The sequence below is a fragment of the Rhinatrema bivittatum genome, chromosome 4, assembly GCF_901001135.1.
Source record: "Rhinatrema bivittatum chromosome 4, aRhiBiv1.1, whole genome shotgun sequence".
Taxonomy (NCBI): domain Eukaryota; kingdom Metazoa; phylum Chordata; class Amphibia; order Gymnophiona; family Rhinatrematidae; genus Rhinatrema; species Rhinatrema bivittatum.
Window position 1 is genome coordinate 314,473,610 of NC_042618.1, and position 21,607 is coordinate 314,495,216.

Below are 21,607 nucleotides of genomic sequence, written 5' to 3' on the forward strand. Positions count from 1 at the left end.
CCCTCGCAACCTACCCCCCCACCTCATAGAAATGAGTAGAGCTATCACTGGCATACCGAGGAGGGAGCAGGGGGGGGGCCAATACCTCTGGGTGCATGGCCATAGGGGGGTATTAATAGCCAACTTAGGGAGGCCCATGCGGCCACCGGTGGATCCTATCCCACTGATGGACGAAAAACAGGAGGACAGGCCGTGTGGCTGCTGGTCAATCTCATCCCACTGGCGGCTGAGCAGGGAAACATGCCATTCCTTTACCATGCGCTGGCCACTGTTCCCTCTAAGCTGCTTGCTTATGTGGCCACGCACAGCAGGAATATAGTCAGGGCCATGGTGGAGCTCATCCCACCACGGTCTGAAGAAAAAGTCACCTCCAGGTGCTGCTCCTCCTTCTTGCCTATGCAGCCCCAGAAGAAAGGCATTGCCGGAGCCACGCGGGAAGGAGGAGCAGCATCGACCCACGTGTAGAAGAGGAGCAGTGTTTGTGGCAGGGCCGCTGCAGATCCCACCTCATGGCAGCCTGAGAGAGGAGGTCTGGTAGCAGGACTGCTGTGGATCCCACCTCGCAGTGGCCCAAGAAGAAGAGACCTAGTATTAGGGCCACTGCAGATCCCATCCTGCAGTGATCCGTGAAGAGGAGACCCAGAGGCGAGAGAGAGTAAGAGCCTGTATGTTCAGGGAGATTGTATGCGAGAGCCTCTGTGTGTGAATGAGAGACAGCATGTGTGAGTGAGAACCTGTGTGTTTGTGTGAGACAGCATATGGACGTGAGCCTGTGTATGTGTGAAAGTGGGAGCTGTGTATGTATGTGTGAGAGAGAGACACCATGTGAGAAGAGAGCCTGAGTGTGTGTGTGAGGGAGGAAGGGAAGAAGACAGGTGGAGAGAGAAAAAAAAGAGACTCTTTAAAGGAATTGGCAAAAGACCAAGAAAGGGAAACTGGAAAAATAAGTATGTCACTAACCGATTAGAGAACAGCAAAGATTAAAAAAAAAAAATTGTAGTGATTGGCATATGTTATCTTTGGGAATGTGCAAGAGTAGCACTTTCTCTATGCTGATCTCTCAATGTACAAGATCAGCATGGAGGATCACTGCGGAGCCTGCACAGAGGAGACAGTAGATTGGGCTTCAGTGCCAGTAGCAGCGATTGGTGCCTCCCCATTATCCACGTGGCAGCAGTGACATCAGCAGCAGAGGAATGAGAGAGGCTCTGAGGCTGCTGGTATGTGCCTTTAGTGTGTACATGTGTGTGAATGGATGCCTGCCTGGGGGGTTGTGTATATGAGAATGAATGGGTTCCTTCCTGGGGTCTGTCTGTGTGGGTATGTGTGTTAGAGAGATTGAATTGGTGCCTGTCCGGGGGTCTGCGTGTGTGTGTAAGAATGAATGTGTACATGCTGGGGGGTGGGGAGTGAGAATGAATGAGAGCCTCTCTCGGGGTCTGTGTGAGAATGAATGGGAGCTTGTCTGGATGTAAGTATGTGTATGTGAGAGAGCCAGTGAGAGTGTATGTGTGTATATGAGAATCCGGGGGGGAGTAAGAACTTGTATGTTCAGGGTGGGGGGAGAGAGAAGGTCTTAAAGCTTGTGCATGAGAGTGTGTATCTGTGAGAGAGAGAAAGAGAGAGAGGTTGCTGGTGTGTACAAGAGCATGAATGTGTGTGTATATGACAGTGTGTATGTGAGAGAGAGTGGAAATGCAAGTTTGTGTGAGAGAGGATAAAGTTTGTGTGCCCCTCCTAGCCCACTAATCCTTGAGAATCTCAGGGTGACTGGAAATCAAGAGTTCCCAGGTATGGACAGCAGGGGCTTTTTTAAAAAATCCTTATTAGTTTTAATTATTGGGTGTTTTTTGATATGTGCTATTTTGAAATATTTTACTAGTGCTTGGGAAATTTAAAAAGTATATGATTTTAATTAATAGAAGTTATTCTGTTTGTCAGTAATTTTAAAATATTCTTTTATTAATATGGTTTTATTATTATTATTGATGCTTTATGTTTCTTTATTTTATTTGTTTTATGAGGAATGGTGGTTCTATTTTTCCATTGTTACATACAGAGTCTGGCATCTTGAGGTTTCCATTTCAGTTTTTGTCTGCATATTGCTGGTTCTAATTTGTGATTCTTTATTTTGGTTTTGATGAGTGTATGTGTCTGCTCTGAGTGTGTTACCAAGTTGAGAGATTTTGCTAGCGTGTAGTGAGTGTGAAGGGATCTATAGCAATCGGGTTTGTTTTGTATCCCCAGTAGATGGTGCATTGGTAATCTGGGACCCAATGAAATATGTACCTGTGCTTTTTCACAGGTAGAGTTCTTGTTGTTTTGAGCCCTTGGTGTTACTACTGTTAAGTTATGATAGGTTTGCTGTATAGATTTTGAGTATGTTTTTTGTGGGATTTTGTGTTAATTCACAACATGTCTGGCAGTGGAAGGTGTTTGTGCTGCTATTACTGTGAGGTGACACCAGAATTTGAAAATTTTTTTTGGATGATGATCTGTAAGGGAAACATCCAAGCTCCATTGTTGGGGGAATTTCTGTGGTTGCACAGTGTGTTATAGAACTGGAGGTGCAGGATTTATATTGACATTCTTTCCCTTCCTGTATACATTCCAGACTTCACTCTCATAGCTATATAGAATTAGCTGAATGAGGCTATCAAATAATTTTAATAGCAGTTTTACTAGATGTGTGAAACTAACCATCTTTTTAAAAGTACGCAGAAGACCCTTTGGACTTTCTTATTGAGACTTTTTTATAGCCAATTTTAAAGCAGGGGGTCATGCTATAGAGGTGGGTTTAATATGAGGAAATATTCTGGCTTGCTCTCTCTCCCCCCCCCCCCCCCCCCCCAAAAGTCTTCTGTCTAGAGATGCCACTGATTTTCTTTGGCCTTAAGCATTAGTACAAGAAGGATGGGGGGAGACACTGGATAGACACATAAATGCAGTGCCCCCCCCCCCAGGTGCCTGAGACCTTTGATACACTAATGAGAGCCATGGAGTCAGAGCAGTGCAGGAACTACCTACCATGCATGGGCAATGAAAAGGATTTTGCCTTTTCATTGAACTTTTGTTTGGTAATAAGCATATTCATTGACCTGCTTGTGTGACTGATGAGGTTCTGTCTTCAAAGAACACTTGTTAGCGGTTAAAAAAATATTGTTAATTGAAACTGAATGTACTTTTGCTATGCTATATACACACAGTTTGGTTTTGTTTTTTTTTTTTTTTGGGGGGGGGGGGTTTACAAGTCCTCCTGCTTCTGGGCCCCTACCTTTTGTAGATAGAAGGGGGAAAATAATAATTGGTGGAGATGAGCAATAAAAAGATGCTTTGGAAAATTTGCTTCAGTGTTGTATTTGCAAATTGGAGTATTTGTAGCTTCTGATCTATTTAAAGAACCAGCAGAAAAAATGTTCTATTGCATGAGCTTTTGAGACTTCATAGGCTTTCTGCTCAGATGTGTTTTCATATCAGTCTAAACTTAAACTTTTCTTTTAATTTCTAGCCATCCATTTGCTTTGGAGTTGCTGTCTCTATGCAAAGAAGAGATTAAAAAATCCAAAGATGTCCAGAAGTTGCTTTCCAGTATTGCAGTGTGAGTTGGTAATATTACAAGCACCTCTTTGCTCACTGAAAAACAGAAAATGTGCAACAAATCAAGTGGTTGGGCAGTCTAAAAATTCTGTTCTTTCTAATTTTGCTCATAATCACTTCTCTAGCAGAATGGTTCTTAAAAAATGGGAGTATTCCAATTTCCAAGGTCAGTGGGGTGGCTGCGTCATTTGTTATAACTTGTTCATTTATGTGGCATGTTTCCTTATGGCCTTTTACAGAGCAGAACAGCACAGTAGCAATAAGCTTGACTAATGAATTTACTCAGCAGGAACATAAGGTGAAGGGGTGAGAATGGTGGAAAAGCTAGGGGAAAAGAATATGTGAGTATTTAGATGCATTGCAAGGGAGCAGTTCTATTAGGCTAGGTGATTCTAATATGTGTTTATGTGGGTGTAGGGTATATGAGAAGATGAATTAGAAAAAAAAGCAGTAGGAAGTAGCAAAGAGCATACTATGTGATATCCAGGAGCTTGTAGCTGATCATGTAGAAGACAGGAAATCAGTGGAGTTCTTGAAAAGCAAGTAAGAGTGAGAAAACCAGACAGGGAGAACTTGGAAAAGCATGTGAACTTCAGAGTTTTCAATGAAAGTTTCAGAGGGTTTGAGTTAAATTGTTAAATTCTTAAAAGATCTTCAGGGAACTGGATATTACATTTATAAAGTTCCCTATAATTTTATTACAGGATTTCATTAACTGGATCTAGGATGGAATGGATTAGCTTTTACTCTACCTTACTTCCAAATGATTCACAAGTCATGCTGTAATTTACAGTGATAATTTTCTAAATTAAAAAAAAAGGTATCAGATTGGGCCCAGCTGTAGCCTCCATCTACTATTTCCCAATGGGAGAAAAAGTTCAAAATGTTTCCGGATTGATGACCTGGCAGAAAATTACCACTGCACTTTTGCAATTTATTTATAGGGAAGGTTGTGAGAGAAGTATAGTTATGTTAATAGAAAAAAAAAGAGAGAATGATTGCACTTTAGTTACTAGGGAATATTCCATTTGATGGGAAGCGATTAATGGGTATTACTGTTTAATAAAGACTTTTCCCCGAGAATGTGTGTTAGGCATTTCATTTAACTTTTTCAGTGAGAACATTTTGTTATATTTGGTTTATATTCTTCCTTTCAAGCATTTCAATGCAAATTGTATTAAGGTACTTATAGGTATTTCTCTATCCGCAGATGGCTTACAATCTAAGGAATCTAATTTCTCTTATATTTGGTCCCTCATAGGAGGGACCAAATATAAGAAAGTGGGGTGGTCTGTGATACTAGCCCTTCCCCGACAAAATATTGTAGCAATTTCATGATGATTTTTTTAACATGGAAAAAATATGGCATAAAAAATAGCACCACAAAATGATGAAAAACAATGGTAGCCCCCGTTGCCTGGGGCTTCCATCGGCTTAAAGGGTTGCATGGCCCAAAAATACCCCCACCATCTGAAGTAATGCATTCCTCTATAGGGGTCTTGGGACACCCTTGCCCACATCACCTCTACCACCTGTCAAGGCAGCCCACAGTAAAAGAAAAAAAAAATGATGGTGGTGTCACGTGGCAGTGCCCTGGCCCCTACCCAAATTCCTCCCCTTTTAATGAAACCCCCTCCTGGGGTTTTAACCCCTTGCCTCCCCCCATAAATAACAACTAGTTCATTGGGTGTAGTAGGCCCCTAACACTCCTTTCCATTAAATAAATTCCTGGTGACCTAAGGTGTACCCTCCCCCATTTAGGCCACCCTCTGGACCTCCCTATACCTTAATTTGAAATCTCTGGTGGGCCAAGGTGCCCCCTAGACTCCAAGCAGATCAATGCCATATTTCAAAATGGCATTGATCCTGATCGGCAGTGGCCAATCGGGATCATTTTGGAAAATAGTGTTGACCAGCCCAGAGCTAGGGTGCACTCTGGGCCATCACTAGACTATCAGGGGCTTTAAGTTAAGATATGGGAAGGGAGTCTAGAGGTGGGATGGGCTAGACCACCAGGGGGGTGGGAACCTTATGGTGGGATTTCGGGGTGAGGTTCGGATAATGGGGGTTAGTACCTGAGAGGGAGTGTTCATGAAAGGGGGAAGGATTTTGATGAGGGATGGGATGTTGCTATGCAACACGACCATTTTACTTTTTTTTTTAAACTGTGGGCTGCCTTGACAGACAGCAAGTGGAAGGGTCTCCCAAGACCCCCAGGGGGAAATTTTCATTTTGAGATGGATGCTATTTTGGGCTGCATATGTGTTCACATCCCGATACTCCCAGGAACAGTTAGCTACTGCTTTGCATTTGTAACTAACTGTTCTGAAAATAATGCTATTTGGGCCAGCCATATTTTATTTGTATAGGATTATGTAAGAATTAACTATTTTCTATGGATTTGTAAAATTCATGCATGCAAATTGCATGCAAAGCAGCTCATTATAGTAGAGGCATGTTTTGGCCCCAAATACGTGCAGTGTTGTCTCATTATGGGTATATTACATGATAAATGCTGTTTTTCACACATTCTACCCATATTGTAGCTTAGTAAATGACCCCCTAAGTTTGTTCATGAGGAAATGGAGGGTGAAGTGACTTGCCAGTGGCACAAGGAATGGCAGCGAGATTTGAACCCTGGCTTCCCTGGTTTAGTTGCTTGTAGTTTTTTATGGGGACAGAAAGACTTAATGTGAAACAGGAAGTAGGACTGAAAAGCCCTTATTTTTTTCTTTTTTTTTTTTTAGTCTTCCTACTCACCTTGAAGTGCACATTAAATAATGATATTGATCATTACTTTTCTCCTCAACTTGATCCAGTCATGAGCCAGTTTTAAGGTGTGATGTATAGGGGCAGATTTTATAAATCTGCGCACATGCGTACTTTTGTTCGCGCACCAGGCACGAACAAGAGTACGTGGGATTTCAATAGATACGCGCGTAGCCATTAAAATCTGGCGTCGGCACGTGCAAGGCTGCCCAAAATCGGCAGCCTGCGCGCGCCGAGCCGCGCAGCCTGCCTCCATTCCCTCTGAGGCCGCTCTGAAATCGGAGCGGCCTCGGAGGGAACTTTCCTTCGCCCTCCCCTCACCTTCCCCTCTCTTCCCCTACCTAACCCACCCCTATCTAAACCTCCCCCCTACCTCTATCATGAAAGTTACGCCTGCTCGAAGCAGGCGTAACTTTGCGCGAGCCGGGCCGGCTGCCGCGCTCCATGTTCCGGTCCGGGGGCTGGTCCAGGGGCCGCTGTCACGCCCCAGAGCTGGAATCACGCCCCCGGACATGCCCCCAAAACGCCGCGTCACTCCCGGCACGCCCCTCCATGCAAGCCCCAGGACTTACGCGCGTCCCGGGGCTTGCGCGCACCGCCGAGCCTATGCAAAATAGGCTCAGCGCGTGCAGGGGGGGTTTGGGGTAGGTTTTCGGGGGGTACGCGCGTATCCCTTTGAAAATCTACCCCATAAGGTATAGGATCACCTACTACTATCAGGTGAAAGGCCCTTTGTAAATTAAGAACATAAATGCCATGATGGATCAGACCCATTGTTCTAGCTAGCCCAGCATCCTTTGACAGTGGTCAGTTTGGGTCACGAAGAGAACTTGTCAGATTCCAAAAAGGAAAAACCATTCCATGCTGTTGACTGTCAAAAGCAGGAGGTAGAGACACTTAAGGCTATCCAACTAAATAATAATTGTTGGACCTGTCCTCTAGAAACTTAACCAAACCTTTTTTAAACTCAACTATTCCACTAACTTGACCACATATTCTGGCATTAGATTTCATACTTTCATTATACATTGACTGAAAAAAGAGGTTCTATAATTTGTTTTAAACCTACTACTAGTTAGGTTAATGGAGTATCCCCTAATCCTAATGCTATTGGAAAGAGTAAATAACCATTCCCTAACAACTTGTTCCAAATCAGTCATGATTTTATAAACTTCTATCATGTCTCCTCTTGGTCATCACTTCTCAAAGCTAAAGAACCTTAACCTGTCAGACCTTTCTTCATTAGGGATGTGAATCGTTTTTTCACGATTTAAAATATTGTCCGATATATTTTAAATCATCAAAAATCGTTAGAGGCGCGATACAATAGGAATTCCCCCGATTTATCGTCAAAAATCGTAAATTGGGGGAGGGGGAGGGGAAGGGGGAGGGCGGGAAAACCGGCACACTAAAACAACCCTAAAAAAACCCCCGACCCTTTAAAATAAATCCCCCACCCTCCCGAACCCCCCAAAATGTTTTAAATTACCTGGGATCCAGTGGGGGGGGTCCCGGTGTGATCTTCCACTCTCGGGCCACGGCTGCATTAATAGAAATGGCAAAGGTAGCGCCGGTGCCATTTTGGTTCCTGTCCCCCGACGTCACGAGCGCCATTTTGGTTCCTGTCCCCCGATGTCATGAGCGCAGGAGATCGCTCCCGGACCCCCGCTGGACCCCCAGGGACTTTTGGCCAGCTTGGGGGGGCCTCCTGACCCCCACAAGACTTGCCAAAAGTCCAGCGGGGGTCCGGGAGCGACCTCCTGCACTCGGGATGGCCGGCGCCATTTTGCAATACGGCAATACGGCCATACGGCCGGCGCCATTTTGCAATACGGCCCGAGTGCAGGAGGTTGCTCCCGAACCCCCGCTGGACTTTTGGCAAGGACCGCGGGGGAGGAGGAGGGATGTTCCTGAGCAAGTGCCATCATTGTCCAAATAGCAGTTAAGGAATCGGGATGGGAGGAGGATTCAAATAGGAGGGACAGTCATGGGGGAGGGAGAGAAGAATTCAAACAGGAGAGGCAGCCACAGGGGAGTGAGGAAAGGATTCCAACAGCAGGGACAGCCATGGGGAAGGAAGGGAAGGATTCTGACAGCTGGGATAGCCATGCGGGGGAGAGGGAAGGATTCTGACAGCAGGGACAGCCATGGGGGATGGAGGGAAGGATTCTGTCAGCAGGGACAGCCATGCAGGAGAGAGGGAAAGATTCAGATAGCATGGTCAGCCATTAGAATAATGACATCTTACCCTCAGGAAAATGGGCACTGAGAATAAAAAGAAGGCATCTTACACCGCATCACTGTAACTGAAGGTTATAGAATGTGCAATAATTGTGTAGCTGCAAGATCATTTGACATTAGTGGAAAAACTCATTGGAGATTGGAGAAAAAATGAAGAAAAACTGCTAGAAATGCCAAAGTCAAAGAAAGCCTTACATTTCAAAATTGCTCCTTTTGAAGGAATGGAAAAGGATTTTAATGACTGGATAATGGAATGCAGACAGAATGGCTACATTGTGATTTGTTCGAGCATTAGGATTTGTGCTCTTCAAGTGTTTTTTGCAGATTTTCCACCCTCGGCTGATATGTCGGCGGTCCATGTTAAATCCAGATGGACCCCCCCCGGGACCTGGGGATGTGGTCTTGGGGGCTTTTGAACGCTTAGTCTGTAAGGACACTCATAGTATTTTCTCGTAGAAACAATTTGTCCGGTATAATCTGTCAAAGGAAGAGTCAGCAGCCCTTGAGGGTCTTACAAAAGATGGGTCTATAGTTATAAAGCCGGCAGACAAAGGGGGAGGTATCGTGATCCAGAACAAAACAGATTATGAGGTCGAGGCACTATGACAACTTAGTGATTCTTCTTTTTATACTCTTCTTTCTCAGGATCCAACGGAATCCTTGTTGAAGGATATTAAACAGCTTGTTCAACAAGCTTTAGATGGGCATATAATTACCAACAAAGAAGCCAAGTTTCTGGTCACGTCCAACCCCGTTATGCCCCTCTTTTATACACTTCCCAAGATCCATAAGACACTTGTTCAGCCCCCAGGTCGCCCCATAGTTTTAGGCATCGGCTCTCTTCTTGAGCCCTTGTCTCAATTCGTGGACATTTTTTTTAAAGCCATTTGTGCCAAACATCCGCTCCTATGTCCGGGATTCATCTCACCTAATTTCAATATTATCCCACTTAGAGGTCCCCGTGGTCAAAACGTTTTTGGTAACTTTAGATGTGGTCTCACTCTATTCAAACATCCCGCAAGGGGAGGCTCTTCAGGTTATTGCAAACACTCTAGATACACGCCCATTACCACACCGTATCCCCACGTCATTTCTTACTCAGCTTTCCGAACTAGCCCTGACAAAGAATTTTTTTCAGTTTCAGGATACAGTGTATCAACAAATTAAGGGGACGGCTATGGGGGCCACTATGGCCCCCAGCTTAGCTTGCTTATACATGGATAATTTTGAAATGACATACATTTACCCGGCAGACTGGTCTAAATTTATACATCTCTGGTTGCGTTACATCGATGATGTATTTGTTATCTGGACTGGTACTGATATTCAGTTTTTTATGTTTTTTGATTGGGTTAATTCCTTAAACTCTAATATACAATTCCATTTTTGTATTCACCCCACGCAGATTTCTTTTTTAGACATCTTGATTTCGATAGTTGGAGATCATTTTGAGACCACGCTGTTTCGAAAAGAAACTGACCGTAACACTCTTCTCTCCTACCATAGCTGTCACCCCAGGGCCCTCCGTGATAACATACCTACGGGCCAATTTTTAATGCTTCGCCGCCTTTGCACCTCTCGAGCTGAGTTTATTACTCAAGCCCAGACTATGTCGGCCCGTTTCCTGGATCGTGGTTACCCGGCACGGGTTATAAAGAAGGCATTTAAAAGGACCTTATACACACACCGAGATTGGCTGTTTTTACCATCTCCCAGTTCAGATGACATGGCTAATAATTGTATTTTGCCCTTCTCTATTGTAGGAAGAATGATAGCGAATATGATTTGGCACCATTGGTCAGCGCTAGCGTTAACAGAACTGTTTCAAAGTCCCCCTTCGTTTTACATTCCAGCGGGGGAGAAATCTACGGGACCGTTTGGTGCACACAGCAGCGCCTTATTTAGAGAATTCTTCTAGTGAGAGGGGCATTCATAGCCCATGTGGACGCTGTACTATGTGCAGCCACACAGACACTCTTTCAGAATTCACTCATCCCACGACTGGGCGTGTCTTTAAACTTTATTCACATTCTGATTGCACCACAAAAGGTGTTATTTATGTCATTAAATGCCCCTGCACCCTATTGTACGTAGGTAAAACTACTAGGATGATAAAAACAAGAATAATAGAACACTGCTCCAATATCCGGTCCCTTAGAATGGATGAGCCCCTGGTATCCCACTGGTCACAGTGCGGCCATTCCATCTCTGCTCTCTCCTTCCTAGTGTTAGAGGTGGTCCCGCGCGCCCCCCGGGGGGGGGGTGACTTCTCCGGGATACTGGGTCGGAGGAAGCAGAGATGGACGTTTACTCTTGACACTGTTTCTCCCAAAGGTCTCAATAAAGATATTGAATGGCACCTTTTCTACTGAGGGAAGTAATCCGTTGTTTAGTCTGATCTAATTGGGTCTCACGAGAGGGCTAGCTTTCGCGCCTTTTCTGGTTTAAATGGCTGTCATTTTTTAGGGCGCTTGCGCTCCAATGATTACTCTTACAGGTATGTGGTTTTATGTTAGAATGTTTACCGTAGCCTAAATTTCTCCACCTCTTATGCACCTATATTGTATTGCAGATTGATACTGTTACCTTGGTCCCTCCCGATTCAGCAGTCGCGAAACACGGGACTGTGTCGGGGGACTTTAAGAAATCACTGTTATTATTGATGGAGTTGCCATAGGAATACTTGATATCAGAACTTTCTGAAATAAACAGAACTGTTTGAAATTCTCATTGGAAGAGAGATTTGTCCTGCACCAGTGTGTCTGAGACTTCAATTACCCCAATATTGACTGGGTAAATGTATCATCGGTACATGCTAGAGATATAAAGTTCCTGGATGGAATAAATGACATTTTTATGGAGCAATTGGTCCAGGAACCAACAAGAGAGGGAGCAATTTTAGGTCTAATTCTCAGTGGAGGACAGGATTTGGTGAGAGAGGTAACGGTGGTGGGGCCGCTTGGCAATAGTGATCATAATATGATCAAATTTGATTTAATGACTGGAAAAGGAACAGTGTGCAAATCCAAGGCTCTCGTGCTAAACTTTCAAAAGGAAAACTTTGATAAAATGAGAGAAATTGTAAGAAAAAAACTGAAAGGAGCAGCTACAAAGGTAAAAAGTGTGCAAGAGGCATGGTCATTGTTAAAAAATACCATCCTAGAAGCACAGTCCAGATGTGTTCCACACATTAAAAAAGGTGGAAAGAAGGCAAAATGATTACCGGCATGGTTAAAAGGGGAGGTGAAAGAAGCTATTTCAGCCAAAAGATCTTCATTCAAAAATTGGAAGAAGGATCCAACAGAAGAAAATAGGATACTGCATAAGTGTTGGCAAGTTAAATGTAAGACATTGATAAGACAGGCTAAGAGAGAATTTGAAAAGAAGTTGGCCGTAGAGGCAAAAGCTCATAGTAAAAACTTGTTTAAATATATCCAAAGCAGAAAGCCTGTGAGGGAGTCAGTTGGACCGTTAGATGATCGAGGGGTTAAAGGGGCACTTAGAGAAGATAAGACCATCGCATGAAGATTAAATGATTTCTTTGCTTCAGTATTTACTAAAGAGTATGTTGGTGAGATACCCGTTCCGGAGAAGGTTTTCATGGGTAATGATTCAGATGGACTGAACCAAATCACTGTGAACCTAGAAGATGTGGTAGGCCTGATTGATAAACTGAAAAGTAGTAAATCACCTGGACCGGATGGTATTCACCCCAGGGTTCTGAAGGAACTAAAAAATGAAATTTCAATCCTATTAGTGAAAATATGTAACCTATCGTTAAAATCTTCCATTGTACCTGAAGACTGGAGGATAGCTAATGTAACCCCAAAATTTAAAAAGGACTCCAGGGGTGATCCAGGAAACTACAGACCGGTTAGTTTGACTTCAGTGCCAGGAAAAATAGTGGAAAGTGTTCTAAGCATCAAAATCACAGACCATATAGAAAGACATGGTTTAATGGAACAAAGTCAGCATAGCTTTACCCAAGGCAAGTCTTGCCTCACAAATCTGCTTTACTTTTTTGAAGGAGTTAATAAACAGTGGATAAAAGTGGATAAAAGTGAACAGGTAGATGTAGTGTACTTGGATTTTCAGAAGGCGTTTGATAAAGTTCCTCATGAGAGGCTTCTAGGAAAAGTAAAATGTCATGGTATAGGTGGCGATGTCCTTTCGTGGATTACAAACTGGCTAAAAGACAGGAAACAAAGAGCAGGATTAAATGGACAATTTTCTTAGTGGAAGGGAGTGGGCAGTGGAGTGCCTCAGGGATCTGTATTGGGACTCTTACTTTTCAATATATTTATAAATGATCTGGAAAGAAATACTACGAGTGAGGTAATCAAATTTGCAGATGATACAAAATTGTTCAGAGTAGTTAAATCACAAGCAGATTGTGCTAAATTGCAGGAAGACTTTGTGAGACTGGAAAACTGGGCATCGAAATGGCAGATGAAATTTAATGTGGATAAGTGCAAGGTGATGCATATAGGGAAAAATAACCCATGCTTTAATTACACAATGTTGGGTTCCATATTATGTGCTACCACCCAAGAAAGAGATCTAGGTGTCATAGTGGATAACACATTGAATGCTGGGAATTATTAGGAAGGGAATGTGAATAAAACGGAAAATGTCATAATGCCTCTGTATCGCTCCATGGTGAAGACCCTACCTTGAATACTGTGTACAATTCTGGTCGCCGCATCTCAAAAAAGATATAATTGCGATGGAGAAAGTAAAGAGAAGGGCGAACAAAATGATAAGGGGAATGGAACAGCTCCCCTATGAGGAAAGACGAGATGTTAGGACTTTTCAGCTTTGAGAAGAGACAGCTGAGGGGGATATGATAGAGGTGTTTAAAATCATGAGAGTTCTAGAACGGGTAGATGTGAATCGGTTATTTAGTCTTTCAGATAATAGAAAGACTAGGGTGCACTCCATGAAGTTAGCATGTGGCACATTTAAAACTAATCGGAGAAAGTTCTTCACTCAACACACAATTAACCTCTGGAATTTGTTGCCAGAGGACGTGGTTAGTTCAGTTAGTATAGCTGTGTTTAAAAAAGTATTGGATAAGTTCTTGGAGGAGAAGTCCATTAACTGCTATTAATTAAGTTGACTTAGAAAATAGCCACTGCTATTACTAGCAATGGTAACATGAAATAGACTTAGTTTTTGGTTACTTGCCAGGTTCTTATGGCCTGGATTGGCCACTGTTGGAAACAGGATGCTGGGCTTGATGGACCCTTGATCTGACCCAGTATGGCATGTTCTTATACCATACGGAAATTATCCAAAGTAAGAAGTGGTTTTAATCATCTTAAAACAAGGAGTTTATTAAATCCATCTTTAATTTTTTTTACTAATATGTTTTCTCAAGTTTAATTCGCTGTCAATTACCCCCAAATCTCTTGCGTGGTTGCTAGTTCAATTTCAGAGTTGTCTATTTTAAAAGAAAGAGAATTATTAAAGTTTGTTTTTCTATTTAATAGTATGATTTTGGTTTATTTAGGTTCAAAATAAATTTCATATGAGTTAATAATTGTTTAATAGCAGAAAGATAAATCTGGACTAATTTCAAGGCATTATTGATTGTATCTGTAATTGGAACCAGAAATTGAATGTCATTTGCATAAAGATAGTGTGTAATCCCTAAAGCAGCCAGGAGTTGACACAATGGTAACATGTAATTATTAAAAAGGGTAGCGGATAAAGATGATCCTTGAGGTGTACACCAAAGTCGAGACTGACCTTTTTAGAAAAGGAATTACTAATTTTCACTTGAAAGGTTCGATTCTCTAAATAGGAAACAAACCACTGTAATTTATTGCCATTAAGACCAATTTCAGATAACCTATGGATTAGAATTTGATGATTTACTGTGTCAAAGATGGCCGATAGGTCAAGAAAGACCAATAAATGTGATTGTCCTGCATCAAAGCCTCTTAATATGGTATCTGAAAGAGCAAGAAGTAGAGATTCAGTATTAAAAATTTTTCTAAATCCAAATTGTGAGGGAAAGAATATATTATGTATATCAATGTGATCTGTGAGTTGAACTTCAACAACTTTTTCTAATTTGTTTTGCTAAAAAAGGTAGGTTGGATATTGGTCTAAAATGATCAAACATGGTAGGATCAGAGTTTTTCTTTTTTAAAATTGGTTTAACCAATGCACATTTTTGTAGGGGAGGGATCGCACCTTCACGTAATGATAAATTAATAATCTTTGTAACCAAGGGGGAGACACACTGAGTAATTAGTATTAAAGTTATTGAGGAGCCATATGGGACCACTTGGTTATTAATTATGGTGTGAGTGAAGTTATTCCCCCCTATATTATCATTATAAATGTGGATTGGGGGAGGGATAGGGTACGGGGTGGGGGAATGGGTGCAGTTGTTGGGGAATTTTTCTAGATAGTGTGGTTTAGATGTATAGGGACAAGACATCTGATCCATTTTGTAACGATTGTTGCTGCAGTTCTGAGTTAGAAGTAGGAAGGGGGGGGGAAGAGAAATTAACAAAAGAAGAATCTGATCAATTACCTTTGGTGATGGATGTTGTATTACTGAGCTATAGAACTGCAGTACTGTGAATTTGTTTATAGCTATGTGACTATGCAGGTTTTTTCCTGTTATATATCTACTGTTATCTGGTTACAGTAATACAGATATTTAAACAGACAATATCACAGCTTGATAAATAATCCCGAAAATGTGCAATGTTATGAAATTCTCCTGCAAGTAGTCCACCTGAACTTATGTTCATTTTTTTAGGTTCTGTGGCATGATTCAGTTTCATGGCGACATCAGAAAGAAGGTTTTGTTCCAGCTGTTTCTTCTCATCTGTCACCCATATCCTATAGTAAGTTTAAAATGATTTAGTGCTTAAGTAGTAACTGTTGTCAAATAGCATGTTTTTTTGCTAATCTTTACCCAGAAGGAAAATGCAGGCAAATACATTTTTTACAGTAGTATACAACATATTTTAAAAAATATTTTATATTCTGCCTATCTAAAAAAAAATATCAATCCAGGCAGATATATCATGAATTTAATATACTAAGTATAGTGCAAAATGCTCAAAAGCTGAAGTTTTCTGGGGAATTCTTTGGCAATCACTTTTTAAAGTAGTAGAGTTAGTTTGTATGCCTTTGGGCATGCTTGGAATTCCCACAGAAATCTGAAGTTTCTGTCATTCTGCAGTCTCTCTTTCATTGCATTTAGTATTTTCTGTCAGATTTAAAGACTGTGCAAAATTATGACAACAATGCGCACAAAGCCTGCAGGTGAAATTTCTTGCACAGTTTTGAAATATCACATCTTTTTCCAAAGGATTTCATTTTCTGTAATTTCAGGAAAGAAAAAATCAACCAAAAAAATTGTATTTGCAAACATTGTGCAAAAAGCACTGTAGGACTTCTCCTAATGGCAAATTGTAAGGACTGGGTAAACATTTTAACTTGCTTTTTTCTACATCAAATTCACAAAGCTACATTTTAAATGTGATTTTTTAAATCAATCTTCTTAGAAAGCTATAATAAGATTGTTAGTGAACGTGATTGCCATCGGTAATAAAAATGCTATATACACATGCCATACAGGAGCCACAAACACAATAAGAAGCTCTTTGGTTTGTAATTGCTTTCCTATCAATGTGTTGGCTGATGAGTAATAGCCATTTACAAAGGCACAGTGGTATAAATATAGGGAATGGACTTCTAGTGAAGATGAAAACAATGATGCAAAAAAGCATTGAATAAGTACAGACTTTTCTTAGTAGCATAGAAGTGAAGTGAAAACCAGAGATCAATTGGGGTCTATGGCATTGTAGCAAAAGTGGAATTAAGCAAATTAGATAGACATAATAGTCCTTTTCTAATGTCATATTCTAAGACAATTGTAGGAAAGGGTATTGCAAGCTAACCAGCCTTCCTTAAGAACAGGGTCAAGGGGAGAGTTGGTAACTACAAAAAAAAAAAGGGCAGACAAAGGAAACTTGATCCAGCGATACTGCAGGCCACTGGGTATCTGGGTTGGTATCGGCAGGCTACAGCTCCTTAAAAACCATCAAGTTGGTGTCAGCAAATTGGTGTTGACTGCATATTATCCAGTAAGTCCTTGGGTCTTAGGAGGCTGGGTGTTCAAGTAAACAGCCTCACTAACTTTGATAGCTGTTTTAAATTATTACAAACATCGGTAGTGGGCATTGATGGGGAGGGAGAGGGGAGCCAGAGTGTTATATTAAGTATAGGATATTGGGATATCTTCCTAGGATGGTGGAAAACCAAAGAGTAAAACAAAATTCAAATTGAATAAAAAGTGTTATCTTACAAGTGCTCAAGCTCTCATGGTTAGCAGCTGGACTGGAGAGTTAGCAGTCCATTTGCATACTTCTCCTGGTTGCCTCAGTGGCCAATTCCAGAAGTCACCACAATCCTACTCAGGCCTCACCTGCTCCCTCCCAAGCTGGCCAGGCTCACCACAATCCTACTCAGGCCTCACCTGCTCCCTCCCAGCTGGCTCCCTCCCCAGCTGGCCAGGGACTGAGGAGGTTGGAGGCCTCTGTATTTCCTGTGGCTCCACTACATTTTATTTGCTGATGCTAATCCTCCCTAATCGTATTTCCTGCTTCAAACTATCACTAACGCCTAGGCCACCTTCCCCATTCCCTACATTCGTTATCTCACCTGCCATTCTGTCATCTTCACCGTCCACTGTTCTTGAAGTTTCAGAGCTTTCTTCCTCTTATCCAGCCACCTCCACTCTCCCTGACATCATCTCATCCTCATCACTGTTGTCACATCTCTACTTCTCTTTTACATATTCTTCTACTCCTCTTCCTACTATTCTCAGCTGGGTATATCAATCCCAATCTTGGCCCTCCAAAGCAGTTTTCACCCATTGTTGCATATCAATGCCAAATTTTCAGGACATGTCAGGGGCCAAGAGTAGTTGGACATGGATATTTTTTTCCATAGCCACATATTGCATGGCTATCTGTAGTGTTTCCCAATGAATTGATGTGTTGTGCTGCATGAGTGAAGGTAATTCCAGGATGTTGGGATTTATGGACCTGGATAGCACATAGAAGGAGATGGACTCCTGGTATAAGAGCCCTGTCTGGAGGTTTGGTGGTAAGGTGGCGAGAGCTGGATGTCCAGGCAGTGGTTCTTTGCATTTGGAGGATATGGTAGCAGTGGTGGGCAATGTGGAGGTGGGAAGGTTGTATTGCTGAACACAATCCTCCACGTTGAAGTTGCCATCTGCTCCAGAATTCAGAAGGTCTCCAGTGTAGACCACTGTGTTCCCAGAAAGAAGGCAAACTGGCATAAGTAGTTGGGGAAAGGAGAATGGGTGACCTAGGGTTGCCTCTCTGATCAACTTTAGGCTTGGAAGTTTCCCTGTTTTTCAGGGCAGTGACTGTCAAAATGCCCCTGGCCTTCACAGTAGAGGCAGAGACTGAGCCGCCTATGCCTCTGTTTCTCTTCATCAGAGAAGCATGACCTGCCGAGCTGCATGGGTTCATCAAAGGATTGTGTGGCTATTAAGCTCAGCCTAGGTTACCGGAGGTGTTGAAACCTTAGGGCCAGTCAGAGTTCAGTGAAACGCCCCTCTTTCTTGGGCTCGTTCTAGAACTGCAAGTCAAGCCACATGGCCAGGGCGATGAGATCTTTTAATGTGGATGGAATGTCTCGGCCTTCCAACTCGTCCTTTATGCGTTCTGCTAAACCCTGCCAAAAGATGGCTGCCCGACTGTCTTTGGCCAAGCAGAGTTCGGAGGTCAAGCTGCAAAATTGTATGGTGTAATCACCCACGGTGAGATTACCTTGTTGGTTCCGCAATAACTCCATGGGTGTGAATGAAGCCCGACCTGGGCTGGCATCGGCATGGCGGTGCCCCAGCTGCACTGGAGAGCAGTCTTTCGTCAGGCAAAGGCTAGCAGCATTGTGTGATGAGTGTGGCCAGTCGTGGGGTGAGCCTGTAGCCGGTGAAATGTTTCAGCTCTATGACTTTGAACCAGATACAGACATGCATTTTCATTGCTATCTCCTCTCCTCTTTCCCATGGTGATTTCCCTCATAGAATACATTCATGTATATTTTATGTTCTAGAAACATATTCACATGGCTTCCTCAGACTTTTTTTTTTTTCCAGAAACCATAATCATAGCTGTCTGCAAGAATTGTTGCTTTCTTCCTCATGCACAAGCAATACAGAGTAAAACTAAGAATTTCTTTCATGACTTGTGCTAAAGCTACCTAAACATGATTTTTCCTAGGCAAAGGGGTACAGCTAAATAAACCTTGTTTTATAGGTTGTTATGAGATCTTAGATCAGTGAGAGATAGCAGATGCAGTCACTCTGCTCTTTCCTGCTGTGTAGATTCACCTTCTTTTAACTGCATTCAGTTTTTCATCTGTGTTCAGGTTAACCTCAGTAAGGGTCAAAGTGGCCAGCCAAAGCTCATATATACTGTATATACATACATACTGAGGACTTTTGCCATCATGGAGTCTATTTCTGAAGGCCTAACAGGAGTTACAGAACAACACTGAACAGAATCCTCTCAGTAAGGACCCCTACATATATTCCACTACTGTGACCCCAGATGCAAAGCCAGATGTGTAAAAATCATATTTCCTTCGAAGTTGATCAGAATTGAAGGAATTTGGAGTTAGGTCTGTATTTTTCAATGTTAAAATACCATGGTTTACCTTTTCACCCTGCAAATTCATAGTTTTCTGCTACATTTACCGTCAGGCACAGATTTAACTATAGGCAAAGGAACCAACTGTCTCTGGTGCCAAATTTTGATAGGTGCTAGAGCATTACCAACACCGCTGCCATCCAGGCCTCCCTCTTCTTTCCTCTTCATCCAGGCTGCCACAAGAATTAAGGTGAACTTGGCACTGGGCCTGGAGCTGGCTTGTGCACTCCCAAATTCTGTGGCCCTCTGCCCCCTTATATGGATTTCCATGGTAACAGGAAGCTTCTGCAGAAGTAGGGACAATACTGTGGGCTACACATTTTCTGCACATTTGTAACCCCTGTATATCGTACTCAATGATAAAAATAAAGTTGTTTTAGTTTGTACAAAGTTTTTCTCTTGTTTTATACCTTTTTCCACCCTACCTATCAGTTCTTTTATGTTATATATAATCATATAATGTTTTACTTTGCTCATATTTTACACCATTTGCTTTAACTATGATATGTTGTTCTGTTCATTGTATTTCCTCCTTTTCAGTTCAATGTAAGCCAGTGTGATGTGCCTTATGAATGTCGGCAAAGAAAAGCCTATAAATAAATAAATACACAATGGAAGGTTCCATATTAAGAGTCACCATGCAGGAAAAGGAACTAGGCGTCGTTGTTAATACATTGAAATCTTCTGCTCAGTGTGCAGCAGCAGCTAAGAAAGCAAACAGAATGCTAGGAATTATTAGGAAAGCAATGGAAAATAAAACAAAGAATATCATAATGCCTCTGTATCACTCCATGGTGTGACCTCATCTTGAGTATTGTGAGCAGTTCTGGTCACCACATCTCAAAAAAGATATAGCAGAATTAGAAAAAGTACAGAGAAGGGTGACCAAAATGATAAAGAGGATGGAATGATTCTCCTAATATGAAAAGCTAAAGAGATTAGGAATCTTCAGCTTGGAGAAAAGATGGCTTAGGGGAGATATGATAGAGGTCTATAAAAGTAGTCAGTGGAGTGAAACAAGTAAATGTGAATAGGTTGTTTATTTTTTCAAAAATTACGAAATCTAGGGAATACACAATGAAGTTACTAAGTTGTAGATTTTAAACTAATAAGAGAAAATATTTTTTTTTACTCGATGCATAATTAAGCTCTGGAATTCATTGCCAGAGGATGTGCCAAAAGCTGTTAGTGTAATTGTGTTTTAAAAAGGCTAGGATACGTTCCTGGAGGAAAAGTTGATAAACCATTATTAAGAAGGAGTTGCAGAAATACATTGCTTATCCCCAGGTATTTGTGACCTGGATTGGCCACTGTTGGAAACAGGATGCTGGGCTTGATACACTTTTAGGGTGACCCAGTACGGCAAATCTTGTTTTCTTATTTTCTAACCTGGTTTTACCTTTGGAATTGAAGAGAGAGCGAAAGATCTGTGCAGGGTCCTCATACCCTCAAACAGTTTCTGAGGTGGGGGGAAGTGGGGCTTCTCCTTGCACTTCCAATATTTTTGTGGGGGTGGGGAGAGGTAGGACTGCCCTTCCACCATCCTCAGATGATTTCTAGGGGGTGTGGGGCTCCAGGGCCCTTTCTACTATATCTGTTTACAACTTATTGTCCATATTTCTTGCAGCTTTTCAAGCATATGACGTTGATTCCCCTAGATTGACCTAACTGAAGGCAATGTTTTTCATTTATTCCAGACATTTTTTGTCTGTCGTTTAGAGAACTGCCCTGTAATTAAGACTTAGCAAATTCCAGGTTTTTAAATACAGTCCAAGTATAACATTCCATGAAAAAAGACCTGAGCCCATATATTTTTTTTGATGTTTTAAAACCATGTTGTTGATGGATCATTTTTTATTTCTTATGTGTACTTACAGGTTGAGGCTACTTTGAAGATTATTAAAATGTGTGAGCCTAATACTATTTTTCCTGGTTGGAAAAATAAATCGTACTGATTTTTTTGGCATTACAACAAACCTGCACTGTGTTGCAAAAACCTTCAGGGACCTTGTTAACTTCAGTGGCTTTCAGCTTGCTTCTGGTATTCCTGCTGTTGCAATCCTTTCCAGCACTGACCACTATCCTTGCTCCACCCTAATCATAACCGTGGCATATTTTAATCATGCCCTTGTAGTAATGTATGCTCAGGCAGAGTATAGCTGTGCTTTTCCCATAATAATCCGAAATGATTTATTGTGCTGACATCAACAAAATCTCCATGAGCATTCCAGTATGAATTTATAGTTTTGCGGAACACAAGGAAGCACTGTTGCATTATCGGCCAAGCC

The 21,607-nt window shown here is 41.9% G+C and overlaps 1 protein-coding gene across 3 annotated transcripts in view; it reads left to right on the forward strand.

Moving 5' to 3' along the window:
• The window catches only part of TBCD (tubulin folding cofactor D), a 974,871-nt gene that overhangs the window by 867,198 nt on the left and 86,066 nt on the right, over positions 1-21,607 (forward strand). For all 3 annotated transcript variants that reach the window (XM_029600281.1, XM_029600283.1, XM_029600282.1), the window contains exons 36-37: positions 3,509-3,598; positions 15,386-15,473. In XM_029600281.1, the coding sequence (XP_029456141.1) occupies positions 3,509-3,598; positions 15,386-15,473 (178 nt within the window). The remainder of the gene's footprint in view (positions 1-3,508; positions 3,599-15,385; positions 15,474-21,607) is intronic.